This window comes from Molothrus ater, chromosome 5, assembly GCF_012460135.2.
Source record: "Molothrus ater isolate BHLD 08-10-18 breed brown headed cowbird chromosome 5, BPBGC_Mater_1.1, whole genome shotgun sequence".
Lineage (NCBI taxonomy): Eukaryota > Metazoa > Chordata > Aves > Passeriformes > Icteridae > Molothrus > Molothrus ater.
Genome location: NC_050482.2, coordinates 41,020,227 through 41,034,977, shown reverse-complemented (window position 1 = coordinate 41,034,977; position 14,751 = coordinate 41,020,227). Strand labels below are relative to the sequence as shown.

General features: G+C 35.8%; 1 protein-coding gene across 1 annotated transcript in view; it reads right to left on the bottom strand.

Moving 5' to 3' along the window:
• The window catches only part of LRRIQ1 (leucine rich repeats and IQ motif containing 1), a 104,127-nt gene extending 90,583 nt beyond the window's left edge, over positions 1-13,544 (bottom strand). Inside the window, exons 1-9 of the mRNA XM_054514912.1 lie at positions 13,410-13,544; positions 12,141-12,252; positions 11,144-11,214; positions 9,845-9,947; positions 8,933-9,138; positions 6,340-7,461; positions 5,414-5,566; positions 4,052-4,202; positions 2-195 (exon numbers count right to left, since the gene is read on the bottom strand). Coding sequence (XP_054370887.1) covers positions 2-195; positions 4,052-4,202; positions 5,414-5,566; positions 6,340-7,461; positions 8,933-9,138; positions 9,845-9,947; positions 11,144-11,214; positions 12,141-12,252; positions 13,410-13,544 — 2,247 coding nt within the window. The remainder of the gene's footprint in view (position 1; positions 196-4,051; positions 4,203-5,413; positions 5,567-6,339; positions 7,462-8,932; positions 9,139-9,844; positions 9,948-11,143; positions 11,215-12,140; positions 12,253-13,409) is intronic.
• Positions 13,545-14,751: the final 1,207 nt, after the last annotated feature.

The following is a 14,751-nucleotide window of genomic DNA, read 5'->3' as shown; positions in this document are numbered from 1 at the left end:
CCTCCTGGAGATTATTGCCTTGCAACTTCAGAACTTGAAGTAGGCCACAATTTTCAATGCCTTCAACTTGGGCAAGGTTATTAAAAGAGCAGTCTAGGTGAATGAGAGTAGGTGCCTCACAAAGACCTTTTGTGCTGATCAACTGGTTATGGTCCACAATTAATTGTTGAAGATTTTTCAGTGACTCCAGACCACCTGAAAATTCAAGATTTAAGACATGATGAAATAAAAATCTTTTGTCATTCAAGTATTAAGAAAACTCCGAATTTTCTGTACATTCTCTGACATAATAATTAATATTACTTCTTTATAGGGTTTAAAATGGATTACTGTATTTTGACCCTATCACATATACAGCACATATGGTTCACAAATCTCTGATCCTGTTAATCAAGCAATAATAACAGTTCATAATCTCTTTGGTACTGCCATTGGAAGAGAACATCCTTGTAGTGATAAACTGTACTTACTATGCTTTAACCACTTTACAACTGCTCTGAACTCGGTGAAATGCTAACAGCCTCTTAAAATCATCCACCAGAATGAAAATACTATGTTTAAAAGTTAGTTTTTATTATTTCATTTTTAAAGGTTTTTTTTTTTTTAAGTTCATCAGCAAGGTTAGAAAAAACTGTATTAAAACTTAGGCCAGTATCAAATTTAACGACAAAATTTATAAAGAAAATTTAGTGCCTTAAGAACAAAGCTATACTACTGTAGCCATTCCACTCTCAACAAATTTACTCCTGCCATCTACATTAAAGAGCATGCAATCTCTACATACAAAAGAAATGCAAAGAAATTCCAATGAGCATCTGTTTCTCTCACAGAATGTAACCAAAATTATCCTTACAACAGCAAAAATTACATTGTCTTCCCACAGGTTTACACATGCAATGGCACTGATCCATCTAACTTGCTACAGGTCCGAGCAGCTTTTCTGTATCTCTGTAGTAAAAATTCCTTTGAAGGGATACCCATCACAAACCATATCTAAAATAAGGAATTTCTGATTTTACATCTGTTTCACGTATTCTTTGATAATTTAGTTAATTTAGGATTATTTGAGGGAACACTGTGTCTCATCTTTATCTCACCCAAAATTTCACAAGTTCACCAAGGGAATCTGAATGAGCTGGATTCACAAAAGTGAATCTCTTTGTGACTGTCCTCTGAAAAAAAACCCCTATGATTATATATTTTATTTCATTAAAAAATTATGAAACCAGAGATCAGTTTGCACCATAGAGTACTGAGATTACAAAAGAGGACTTAAAAATGAAAAAAAATTATAAGGAGAAAACTGAAGTAAAACATAAAATACAAAAACAGTAGTAAATTTTAAAAAATTCCCAATATAGGCGTTCCAATAATTTTATTTTAAAAATGAAAAACATTTAGTGAAAAGAATGCAATTATCTGACATTAAAGTGATATCATCTTAAATATAACACACATTTCCTATAACGTAACTTCAAAAGTGTGCTTTAGCAAATAAATATACAAATCTTTAATTATTCTGAAAAATTTCAAACATGTCCATGACATAATACCCGGACTGCAAGAACCTGGTCTGTATTTTTCTTTCGTGCTTGGATGAAAATAAAAAAGGAACCAGCACCATCTAGTGGTCTCAGAAACACTTTCGCGTTTTCATGTGTTTGCTCCCAAGACTTCCTCTTAAGCAGCTAAATTACCTCAAGCTTAAATTAGTTTAAGTTCAGTTTAGCAGTACTGGAAACTTTAAAAGCACTCTATGAGCCTGGAGTGGGACTAAGAAGAGAGACTGCACACACAATAAGAAAAGGCAAGAAGGTAAAACAGAGTCTGAAAGTTTCCTTCTCTGCATGCTGCACAAAGCACCTTTTTTTACTCTTCCTCACCTGAATGTCATTCAGAACATTCTGGAATTATCACAGAAAATACACAAGAGAGAATAATGTAATACAAACAAATGGTATTTTACTGCTTCTTCTGCCCACATGCAAAATTAAATAGAAGCCTGAAAGTCTTCTGCACATTTCCAGAAGACATTATATGTTTTACCTGCAATTCAGGTTACATGCAATGCAACAAACAAAAGTTAGAGCAGCCATAGGAAAAGCATTTTGTTGACAAATACATGGTTTCACCAAGACTCAAGGAGAACCTTTATGGAAGTTCTCAGCATTTTGCAAAGTGCAGCTGAAGTCTGCTAGCTAGGGACAGCTATTGATAGAGTTCTGCAGTCACTTCCATGTGTGACAAAGTCAACTAACAACAGAGTGAAGGCTGAGAGTGAACATAAAAATGAAAAAAACTGCAAAATAAAACCCTCAAACAACAAAACCTAAATTAAAAAGGTGTCTGATGAAAAAGAAGTTCTTCTCTGTGCTGTCTTAAAAAGAGTATATTGAAAGTAGCATTTATGAGCATCCATGGTTATACATTGCTGTTCCTCAAGCTGCCAGGGTTTTACCCAGCACTCTATGGCAGTACAGACACCCTACAGAAGCATATTTGAAAACTTGAGTCAAAATGCTATTTTTTGTGCATGAAAAGTTTTAAACAAAGCATTCGTCCTCAAAATACAAGCATACGCACTCGACTTCAGTGTGTTACTGTCACAATTACTTAATTTTTGATCATGTATTCCTAAGGGAAAAAGGATAATTGACACTATTTCTCTTACTGCTATTTTTGAGGGGTTTTTGGCAACTCTAATTTTTCCCCTACTGATGATATATTTCAATGACAGGAGAAAAGAATAAAAAGAGAAAACATAGTATGCCAGAAATTTCCTACAATAAGTCATTAAAACTTAAATATTACGAATGTAAATAAGCTTTACTACACCGTACTGGAGCTTCCAAAATTGCTAAAGGGACATCCTGCAAGATTTACAGATGGGAGTGATATGCTAACTATCTGTAACTCACAAATCCATTTTTACGCATTCTGTGCAACTACTCAATATGAAATATATCCTGTATTATGCTTCTGTTTTAACCTAAAATCGTCAAAACAATTCTGGAGAGGAAAAAAACCCACGTTTGAAGATGACTTTTGTGAACATTTATTTACTCACTTCAATTCATTAGAGACTCAGTAATTGTAGCAGTGCACTGCACAAAAGAGGAAATACTGGAGAATTTTAGTCCACTTGGCCTGTATGATGTTACCACACTCCACACAGATGCCACATTCTTAAATGTCATCCACTAAAACGATGTCATTCTTAGAGTAATTTTGCAGACATTTTAATCAAATAAGATCAATCTGAATAAGAATCTTATCAAGCATTATTTGCCACAAAAATACAGATGAAACTTTCTAACCATTTTATTTTATTTTTCCTCATTAGACTACTGATATGCTTTTTCAGCAAACATTGATTTTCCAGGTTTTTTATTCTCAGGTATTAAAAATTTTCTTCATGAGTACTAACATTTACACCTATTAACAAAAACATTTATAATATCTTCATCAAAGTCTCTACATCTACAGATTTTTTTAAGCTTTCCCATTTTCTGTTTGCTAAACCCTTGCTGTTTATCATGGAACTGTATTATCCATGTTCATAGTGTTATTTAACAGTGGAACTACTTATTTACAAGTCTTATGTGAATTCGCTTAGTCTATGAGCTTAATAATTGTTTTAGTTATTTTTCTACTGTCCAGCAGACTCAAGACAGGCAACACAATTTCTATATAACTACTTACTGTGTCAGTCAGGAACACACTGGAGTTCCCTGCAGTTGCACAGCTAGGCTTTACTTTCATTATTTCTATAGATAAGCTGAACACAGCCTACTCTCATATTCCAGCTGACTCTGTGCAGATAATGTTAGTGGCCCTTTCAGAAAGATTTTATTCTCTTTGGCTGACAATAGTTATATGACCTGCTAGATGGAATACAGGGCAGTAGCTAAGCCATGCTTTAAGATGAAGGTTTTTTGCCAAGTCTGTCTCTTTGGCCTTAGCAGCTGACTAGGCTCTAAAGTAAAGGGGTGTATAATTCTGAATATAAATGGCATAAATATTGTTATACAAATTGGAGTAATTTTCTTACCAATTCGAGTAATTCTATTGTAGGAAAGTTCAAGATTTTGGAGATTTTTGCATCCATCTAAGCCACAAACTGATGGAAGACGGTTCTTATTCAGAATGAGAATACAGAGATTTTCCAGATTTGCACAGTCAATTACCTGAATGTTGTTCTCCTGCAATAAAAGAAAATGAGAATATTAAATAGCATCTGAAGTGAAAGTAGCAGAACTAAGTAAAATATAGCATATTGCCTTCATTGCTTATTTTTATCCTAAACTCTTATCTAGGAGTAAGGGCATCTTTATTTTTCCACTGGGGAAAAAAAATTATGAGTCCTAGAAATAAACTTTTGTGTCCTGCTGAAACAGAACAAGAATGTATCTTGAACTTCATTCTGGCTCTGAAAATACCCAGAGTTGAAAAAAAGAGCATAAAAAAGAAGGTAAGAACAGAGCAGTCTTTTCCATACATATTTTCCTACCTCCTGAAAACCTCGGAGACTGAACTAAAAACTGCATAGAAACATCATATTTACTAAATGCTTATGAAGACCAATGTAATTTTGCTGGAATCCTATTTACTAATAGCAAAAGTCTGCATTTAGAGGTACTTTGGTCACAAACATTAACACTGTTCTAAGCTAATATTATTCCTCCAAGGGATCTTGCTTTTTAAACATCCCCTTCCCCAGGCCATTTTAATAATGGTTCCTCAGATTTCTCTTTCACTATTTGCTGTGCTTGGTCTTTTCATCTGGAAAATGTGTTGTTAAAACACATGAAATTAAAAATATGAACAAAGCTGTTTCATATAAACTGCCAAGTTCTGGAACAAAGATGCATTACAGAGAAAAAGTTCTCTTTAGTCATTAAACAGGGCATGTAAAACACTGCGCAGCAGTGAATACCTAAACATTAGGTCTCTGGTATAACTCACTATATGTAGTATTTCTTGAGCATATACTTTACTAATTTTAATTAATATTCAAGGTGTATTTTTACACGTAAAAATACATGTAACAGGTATTCATGTTGCAAAGGACTCGTCCTTCAACCTATTCTTGCTCAAGCTGAGCACCTGCTATGGTGAACAGCATCTGCCCACTCATCAATCAGAGACTGAGGAAACAAAGATCTATACTAATGCTAACCTTAGCCTGCTATTTTCTTAGTATAGGTTGAATCATTTACAACATGTAGTTTTTTGTTATTTGCACAGTAAATCTGCTTGTATAACTTTGTTCACATTTGGGAGTATGTTGGTGCTATTCCTATGCTCTTAAGGCTAAAGGTTACATATTCAGTTGGACTACCAAACAATCAACTAAGGAGCAAAACTGGCAGTTCTCCCCATTTTATAACAAAGAATCAAATATGCTTGGTACCTCCACATTGATATACTTCAGGTCTTTGCAGCTACTTAGTCCTTCCAGTGCAACCAGTCCACAGCGCCTCAGAGTCAAAACTTGAAGGTTTAAACACTCAGATAAGGTTGAGAGGCTACAAGCTGGCAAATCTTCGAGTGTAAGCGTTGTGACCTACATGCATTTATTGATAAATAAAAATAATGTTTTGTATATTGAATACTCATTGCACAACATCATATTATGGTAATTTTCTTTAGGCTGAAAAAGAAAACAAAACTACAAACCACTAATGCTTTATAAAATGCAAGCAACTAATGTTAATCTTTTCATATAGAAAAGAATAGCAATGATAGGTTTGATCTGTCCAATGGGAGAGGCAAGCATGAAAACAATAGTCACAGTATCATAAATCATGAGTGTAGAACAGACAAAAATTATTCAGACTAGAAGTGTGTATAGGCCATCTCAGAATGGAAATCCAGATGAGAGCACAGAGCAAGCAATAAGTGGTAAGAAAAATAAGTTCTGGCAACCAGGAAATGTCCTTTATGGCAAAACACTATCTATAAGCTGCTCAGTAATATCTTGTTTCTAGAAGAGACAATTGCTCTCAAAACTCTGAAGGGAGCAGGAACTGAAATGTAGGCCTTTACACAAAGGCAAAACCTTGTTAATTTAGCAGAATGTAAGAGATCTTGCCTTTTAAAGGGTTAATATTATCAATCATCTGAAGACTAATACCACAACAGTCTATTCCACAACACTCATTGGAATTTAAAAGTCATTGTCATTGCTCTCATTCTGCACCTGGGCACAGGAACTGTCACAATATCTATTTCCCGCTCAACAATAAAGCATTCTGCGAACATACCAAAAGAGAAGATAACAAAAAAAGTGGAAGTATGTCTCCCATTTCATTCTCAAACTTTCATATTACCAGTTACCTGTTGCAAAGTACTCCAAGGGCCACTATGAATTATCTTGTCTGTACTCAGTGGAGGCATCTTGCTGAATGAACTTTTCCTTAGTCGTTTTCTTATAGTTGCTTGCTTTCTTTGGTTTTCTTCATATATTTTAGACCAAGATTTGCACGTGTTCATCCAGTTTAGTCTCTTCTTTTCAATATCATCAGGAAAAGTTACTTTACTAGAAGAATCTGCCACATCTTGACTACTGTTCCAGGTGTCTCTGACTTCTTCAATAGCATTTTCCATCAGAAATAAAGTTTTCTTCATAGTTTCATGAGAAAATCGATCTTTAATTTCTCTGTTATTAGCATTTGGCTGGACATTTGGAGGGCTGCTGCATATGCAGTTTGCCTTACTTTCTGCCATGACATTAGCACCAAAGTGAAGAGATTCATCCTTTGAAATACGGCCAGTTGAAACTTTATCAAGATAGGTTTGGGAGTTATTTTCTTCTTCTTGTGTTACTGAATTAATGTATAAGTTCTCATTATTCACTTGAGAAGGGCGTTCCTTCTCAGAGCCTAGCACGCTTGGTGTCAAATTTCTTTCTGCTGGAATCATCCAATTATTTGTTTCATCCATCATTTCAGCATGCTTTTCTTTTGGTTCCTCTACTTGTTTATTTAGTTTCTCCTTCTCTTCTCTAATTACTTTCATATTTTCTGTCTTATTATCCTTTTTTATGTCTTCTATGTTATTTTCTACATTTTCACACATCACAGCTTCTGCTCTTTTTTGTTCTAATTTTCTTTGTTCTTCTCTTCTTATTTGCACTTGTTTTTCTCTTTCCAATCTCAGGCTTTCTTTCTTTTTCTCATATTCCTCATGCCTCCTCACCTGTTTCAAATATTGTTTTCTTTCAAGTTCTTCTTGCCTCTTTCTTTCCTCTTCTCTCTTTAACCTGTTTTCTTGCATTCGCCTGTTCAGTTTTTCCTCTCTTTCTTTCATTTCTCGCTCTATTTCCTCTAGTATTTTCTGCTTCTTTCTCATTTCATATTTCCATTGTTTTAAAATGGGAGCATATTTTTTACGGACTAAAAATGCTCTAAATCTAGCTTGGATTTTCACAGCTGCTATATTCTGTTGTTCAGCCAGTTGCTGTCTTGAATTTTGTTCAGTAAAGCTAAAAAAAAATTTCTGACTGAAATTGCTTTTAAACAGAAAATGAAAGTTCAAGTCTACTTTCTCACTATCATGCAAGCAAATAGCATTTCCCCTCTTGCCCAACATAACCTCAATCAGGAAAAAAGTCTCAATCAGACTGTAAGTTAGCAGCCAGAAAGTCAGTTAGGTAAATAACTAAAAACCAGGCTGATCCAGAACTACATGACTCCTGATGGAACCAAGATATATCAACCAAATCAAATATGGAGGATATGAAGGAGGTAGTAAAAGTAACCACTTTCACCTTGGAGCCTAAAGTCTCCCACATGTCTAAGCACTGTTTTTCATGGGCATTCAGAAGCATGCTGTTCAGATCAGCATGAGAGACCAGGCATCTACATCCTTCTGCAGTAGGAAAGTTGAATTCTATTTCTCACCTCCAAAAGAAGCATTCCTGCAACAGCAGTATCAAAGTGCTTAAACATGGCCATGTCCATCTTTTCCTAGAGAAAGCCATCCTACATCCAGAAATGTTTTGTGACAGCAGAGTCAAGAAGGCCTATCAGTTTTTCTGACCTTTTGAAAAGACAGCTATAGCAGACATTGAACTGGCCTTCAGAGATCAAAGGTCTTTGCATTTACTAAGCCCTTCCTTACTACTGGTGACTTGAATTATCTTGCTGCTGCCAAGGCACCCACCTCTTCAGAAAGCCACAAATTAGTTAATGAAAATGTAGTGTTAATGCACCTTTCAAAACACAATTATTTAGGCTAAATAATAAAATTCTGTGGCCTCACAAGAATAATATCTGAGAGTTAAATTTCTTCATGTTCTTACACTCTTTTATCCTTTATGATGCTCCACCCACTATAGCAAAACATGACTAGATAGTCTGAGAGCGCAACCAGCCAACGTGCTGAGTTATCATCTGCTATGGCATTCATCAGTAGATGAAGCCTGAGTAAGTTTCCCAGATAAAGATAGGGACAGCAAGTATTGTAACTTTCACCTAGTGAAGAATAGCACCAGCATTGCTGTAGTGAGTAATTTTGGTTCTGATTACTTCCATTAAGATTTTAACATTGAAATGTGAAATTGGGGTGGGAGGTCCAAACTAGCTAAGTAGTTTATTAGGGCACAGTGACCATTTTTCATTTGGGATTAATTTCAGCACAACTCTCATTTCCAGTACTTTGGCTGATTTCATAATATAAAAACTTTGTAAAGGCAAAGCTTAAGGAATAATTTAAAATGTAGCATAGTAAATTCATTCACGATTGATTAAAACAGTAAACACATAAAAACCAATGGACTGCACTTAAATACATTTTACAACTCACTGGCAATGCAAGTAGACAGGGTTTAGGACAGTGATGCAATTTGAGATAGTAGCCCCTTTTTCACCTTAGAGCTAGAATTCAGATAGTCTAGACTGGAACAGATTGGCTTAATATGATTCATTACCTTATGAAGAAGATCTAACTTTATTCTTTCAGCCTCAAACTGCTCCAGATGCTTCACCCTTCTTGCATGTTCCTCTTCATTCTGTTTTTCCCATGATTCTCTCTCAGCTTTCCACTTTTTCATCTTCTCATCTTCAAGCTCAAGTGCTTGTCTGCACTGTTCTTCTATTTCACGATGGGCATGACTTATGCTCATTTCAAGATCAGCTATTAATCAACCAAGAAAACATTTTACTTAATTTCCTAATAAGCACTGAGGAACATTAAACAGTCTTAAGGTATTAGACAAGAAAAAGATCCTATGACTATATAGCCAGCAATATATATCTGATTTCCTACATGTATTATATAATATATATAGGAAATCAGAACTGCAGCACAAGTCCTTTCCATCAGAGATGTCATATTATTTGGCATACTTAGTGACTCTGCAACTACTATGCTTATTCTAAAAATGTACAATTCAGGATTGCAGAGGATGTCTTCTGTGGCTTTTAGTGCTTTAGCACTGAAATACTCCAGCCCAACTCATCCAAAGCCCATGGCAAAGGAACATCCTCAGCCAATGTGACCACAAAAAAAAAACCAACCAAACAAAAAACCAGTCAAAATCCAAAAACCAAAATAACAACAAAAATCTGTGGCCAAAGCAGAACCTGCTTAGTGCCTCTGAGCAGCTTTCGTTTTTGAGTGGTATTTTTTGACACTAATTTCTATGATGTTTTTGTGATCCTGAAATTAGATAAAGGCAAAAATGTTTGTTTATGTCAAATCCATCAAGTATCAGGCCCTGCTGTATACTGCAATGTGAAATTCTTTTAAAAAACTGCTATGATACTTATGACAACAGAAAAGCAGGAAATACTGATATGTTAAAGATCAACCCAACCTAATTAATAATGTGCTTGTTTACCTGTAAGAAAGTGGTCATGAGTGACTGCTTCATCACTGATGGACTGACTATAATCAGGTGTTGTAGCAAGCTGCAAGTCTTTATTTTCAACTTCAACTGGTATCTAACATAGTTTAAAATTGTTATTAGAAAACAAGAAAAAAATTAAAAGCAGAACATTATAAAAGTCTTCCAGAACAAGAATAAACTTTTTATCATATGACAACTACAACAAGGTAAAACTTACTACTGACTGGAATCCTTACACATTGAATAATGCTAACATATCAGTCAAAATAATGTTTTCTTGAGTAACAAATATTGTAGTATTTATCAAAATACATAATATTTCTATGTGTTTTTAAAATATATTTAATATTTTGATTTGGAAAAATGAATGTCTTGCATTTGAGATTTATTTTACTTTCTAGGAAACCAAGAACTTATGCATGAATACTGTTATGCACACTGGGGAAGAACTAGTTACAGAGCAAATTTTTAAGACTATTTCAAAATAATACTATGGGCACAAGGATTGCTATATTTATTTCATTGTTCTTTACTGGCAAGTAATCTATTCCTGCTCATTTATCATCTGTTCATCACATGCTTTGGGCCTATATTAATAGTTGTAAGGCAGCTGAAGTCACATGAAGTAATTGTGCTGTTTTAAACAATAGTCTTCTGAGAACAAAAAAATCATGTTTGCAAGAGTGCTCACTAATAAAAGCCAGGCAGCAAATTAAAAGTGAATAAATTAAATACAGTTTTATATTTTTCTAAGAAAACTTCAGCGAGTTATTCAGTCAAATCCTATGAAAGTATAGAAGCACTCATGCTCATAACTCTTGAATTGTCTTTGAAAGGTACAGAGATTGCCATGTTTATATTTTCTATAAAATAATGGAATATATTAGGAGCAAGGTTAATATTAGTACATCTTCCTGATCATCATAAAAAATAAGATTAGAGAAGCTTAAATTAAGATAATTTATTAATATTATAATATATGAGTTATTAATATCATAATATTAAGATAATATTCTCCAAATAACTATCAATAAAGGATTATTCAGTTTTAATTTTTTTTATTTTCGTGCTCAATATCTCAGATAATTTATTTCAAATTTGAAAGCTTATAGACATGGTGTATTATAGTTGATGTCCTAATTCTAAAGAATTGTATATAGAAACTCATCTTAATACCTTATGGATAGTCTTACAGAAAAAAACCTGACACATTTATAGATCTCAAGTTTAAGTTATCTAGAAAATTTAATATAATTTATTCCTTATAAGTAATGTATAAATTAAAAATACCTTTTCATTAAATTGTTTTGTATCTTCCTTCAATTCAGAAGGATGGCAAGAAACTACTTCATAAATGTAATCTAAAGAAAAAATTAAAAAAAATTTAGTCCACAGAGAGAAAACCCCTTATGAATGCTCAGTTTTGGTTTACACTGTTTATCTGTCACTATGTTTAAACTAAAATAAAGTGGTTTTTTTCCCCTTCCTTCCCCCCAGTTTTACTTAAATATGTATGGAAATCATTTATGTGCATTAAAAGCAGAAAATGTGTATAACAGAAACAGACACAATGATTCTGTAAGAACAGTGATAGCAAATATGAAAGAAAATTCCACATCATGGAACACAGCAGAACATTTTCTGTGCAGAAAAATACAGCAGCACTTGTATCAGATAGGTCAAAAGCTGACAAAGAACAATTTAAAAGAGTAAGATTGCATTACAAAAAAAGAATAAATAGGGATGCTCCTCAGATTTCAAAATTTGTAGTCAATGTTGAGCTTCTGGTCACCAAGCCTATTGCACTAATGGAACAGACAGTTCCATGAGCTTGGCTTCAGTCACACAGCTGACAGCAATCTATTTTTTGCCAATTAATGGTCATTTCATCCAATGAGAGCTTGGGCATCTCTCAAGATAGACTTAAAACATATCCTGTGGGAGTCAATTGTATCTGAATCCTACATTTCAGCTTCCACTGACTTCATTTTCGACTTTGATGAAGAGTCTGGCCTGAGCTTTGTCTCAGAGATTAACCTTGCAACCTGCCTTCCTTAGCATTAGATGAGTTTTTAAAAAAGTTTAATTTCTGCTCAGATGTTAATTCAAGAAGATAGCATTGCATGGCTTTATTCCTAGAGACTTTCATCCTGCATTCAGAAGCTGATGGAATCGGTTTCGCTGCTTGTTCTACTTAAAAGTGTGCATTATTTTATTGATGCTTGTTAGTCTAATGTCCACTGGCAATATGAGGTGTACAAACATTTTAACTGTGATTAATGCTTACTTCTACTTTGCTCATCCTCTAAGTCCTGCAGTATAAGCTTTTCAGCTTCTTGATTGCTGCTCTTGATAAAGTTCAAATAGGCGAGAACTGATTCTGGTAGGTCGCCTGAAATCTAGAAAAACACAACCTTTGACATATGTTCTACATTTTCGTCTCACAGGCTTGAAAAAAGGTAAATACTTGACATAAGACAATAAAGACTTGTTTTGGCTTTGCCTATAAAGCATTGATGGAGATTTAGCAGCAATTTCCACCAAAATGTTTCCAAATTCCTATACCCTTCTCATTTTCTTACCACCCACTGAACAATTCATAATTCCAATTTTAATTACAGTCTAGTAAAATTTCAGCAATGTATCTTGCACTCTCTCTAGAAGCACATTTCATTAAATTACTGCATTTATAACTGTGTTGGACCAAGAAATTAAAGAAGAAGGATGAGATAAAAATTATCAAATACCTGTGAGGTACAGGATCTTTTTCTTTTCAGGATAAATAAACTTTAAATTTACTTATGTTTAAACTACATGTTTATGCATGTAGAACCAATGCTTCAGTATTCTTTATTACAGAGAAACTTTCTATTCAAAAGACTGCCTTGAATGTCAATATTTTGGGAAAATGGTCTGCCTTCACTCAGATGTGCAAATTGTGGTAGACATTGCTGATGTTCAGTATGTGAGTTCTTACACACTTATCACTGATGCCTTTGTCTACATCATATGAAACATGATTTATGATCAATATTATCCACCCTAATATCCTACAAACCAATCCCTATGCTATGAATCTGCACGATTAAAATGGCAGAAAAGGACCCAAATAACTGATTTTAATTCAGAGGAAAGACATTTCCAAAAAAAAAGAAGTCATACAAGAAAGAGGACTTGAAGAACCTATTTATATGCAATTAGTATCTGGAAATCTTAGAAGGAATCTCCTAAATCAGTCTCTTGTAAGATTGAAATACATATTGCAGTGAAGAATCATGGGTTTATTCATCCAGATTTAATCTACCTCATCAAATCTTCCAGCTTCAGAAGATTAGAAAATAAAATCTCCAGGTGTGATCTTCTCAAGCAGAATGCTGATATCCATCTCTCTTATTGTTCTGTTACATTTTTCATTAAGCAATACTACCAAGACTACTGCTCAGATCACAGCCTCAGGTTAGGTGTGTCAGGGAAACATTCCCTCATCAAACGGAGCCGTTTTAGCTCACTGAACACTCGCTGGATACACTGAGTGCTCAGCTCACTGAATACTTACTGTCTCACTGTCACTCAAGGCTTCCTCTGATGCCTCTGTGTCAGGCTCAGGATCATCTGTTCCAAACGAAGAAACACTGATTCTGCCTAATTCAATTTCTACTTCTCTTTCAATTCCTTCAATATCTTCCGACATTCTACTTCCCACAAGATCTTATCTGTTTTGAAAGCTACACAAAAAAAAGTAATACCTTTCAACGCAGTATGAACCAAAACAGAGTCCTCAAAATAACGCTAAGAATATAGAAAGTTTTAATGATACACAGAAATTATGAAAGATGATGAGAGAGAAATGGTGAGAAATTATGTAACCCACAGAGGTAAAAACTTGTGGATGGATGTTAGAAGGGAGAAACGGCCCTCCTCCCCCCTTTCGCAATCCGTTGCCCCCTGCAATGAAGGGAATGGGAGGCAGTGAGCTCGGCTCCTGCAGCGGGACACCAGGCACACGGAGCGCATTCGTGCCGGGAAGGCGAACACCAGATCGCGGCTGAGGGAAAACTACATCTCCCGAAAGGCACCGCGCCCGGGAGGCAGCACCGCCCACCGCAGCCTCCCGACAGGCGAGCGGCTCCGCCACTTTGCATGCTGGGAGTTGTAGTCCAGCGCTCAGAGTGCCCGCAGTCCTCCGGTCTCCCCCCGTCTACTTCATGTACCCACTCACCTGTCGTTCGGTCAAGCTCCTCACGGAGCCTCCGCCTTTCTGGACACCTCTGGAGACCGGCCGCCCCTCCGCCCTGAAATTCCGCATCCGCCAACAGCGGACGGTGGGGAGCTCCACGGGGTGGACGAGAGCCCCGCGCCGCGCTGCTACCGCGGGAGCGTCACCACGGCAACGGGAAACAGCGGCTCGGACGGGCAGCGAGAGGAGCCAGACTTCGCCAGGAGCTGCCGTTTCGCGTTCTAGGGGCGTTAGGCAGCGCCCCCCAGCGTAAGGAGGAGAACCTCGCAGCACCTTTTTCGTGGTTTTGTTTGTTTGGGATTTTTTCTTTAATATTGGGGTTTGGGATTTGTTTGTTTGTTTTGGGGGGTTCTTTGTTGTTGTTGTTTTTGAGGGTATTTTTATTTTGGTTTTCAGTTTGTGTTTGGGGTTTTTTTGAAGTCATAGACTGGAATTTAGTGTTCACAATAAATTGCAGGAGGCAATTAAGCAGGAAAAAATATAAATAAAAGCATACTAAAGCCACAGTAAAGGTGTTTTATGAAAACACACCCGACATCCCTTCTGTCTTCCCATGTTGGGGCTGGGTCATGGCTCAGAAGGGCTGGCTGGCACTGGGGCCATTTTGGGGCACTGGACTATGGCATGGCCAGCCTGGCACAGCCTCACAGGTGCAGGGAGA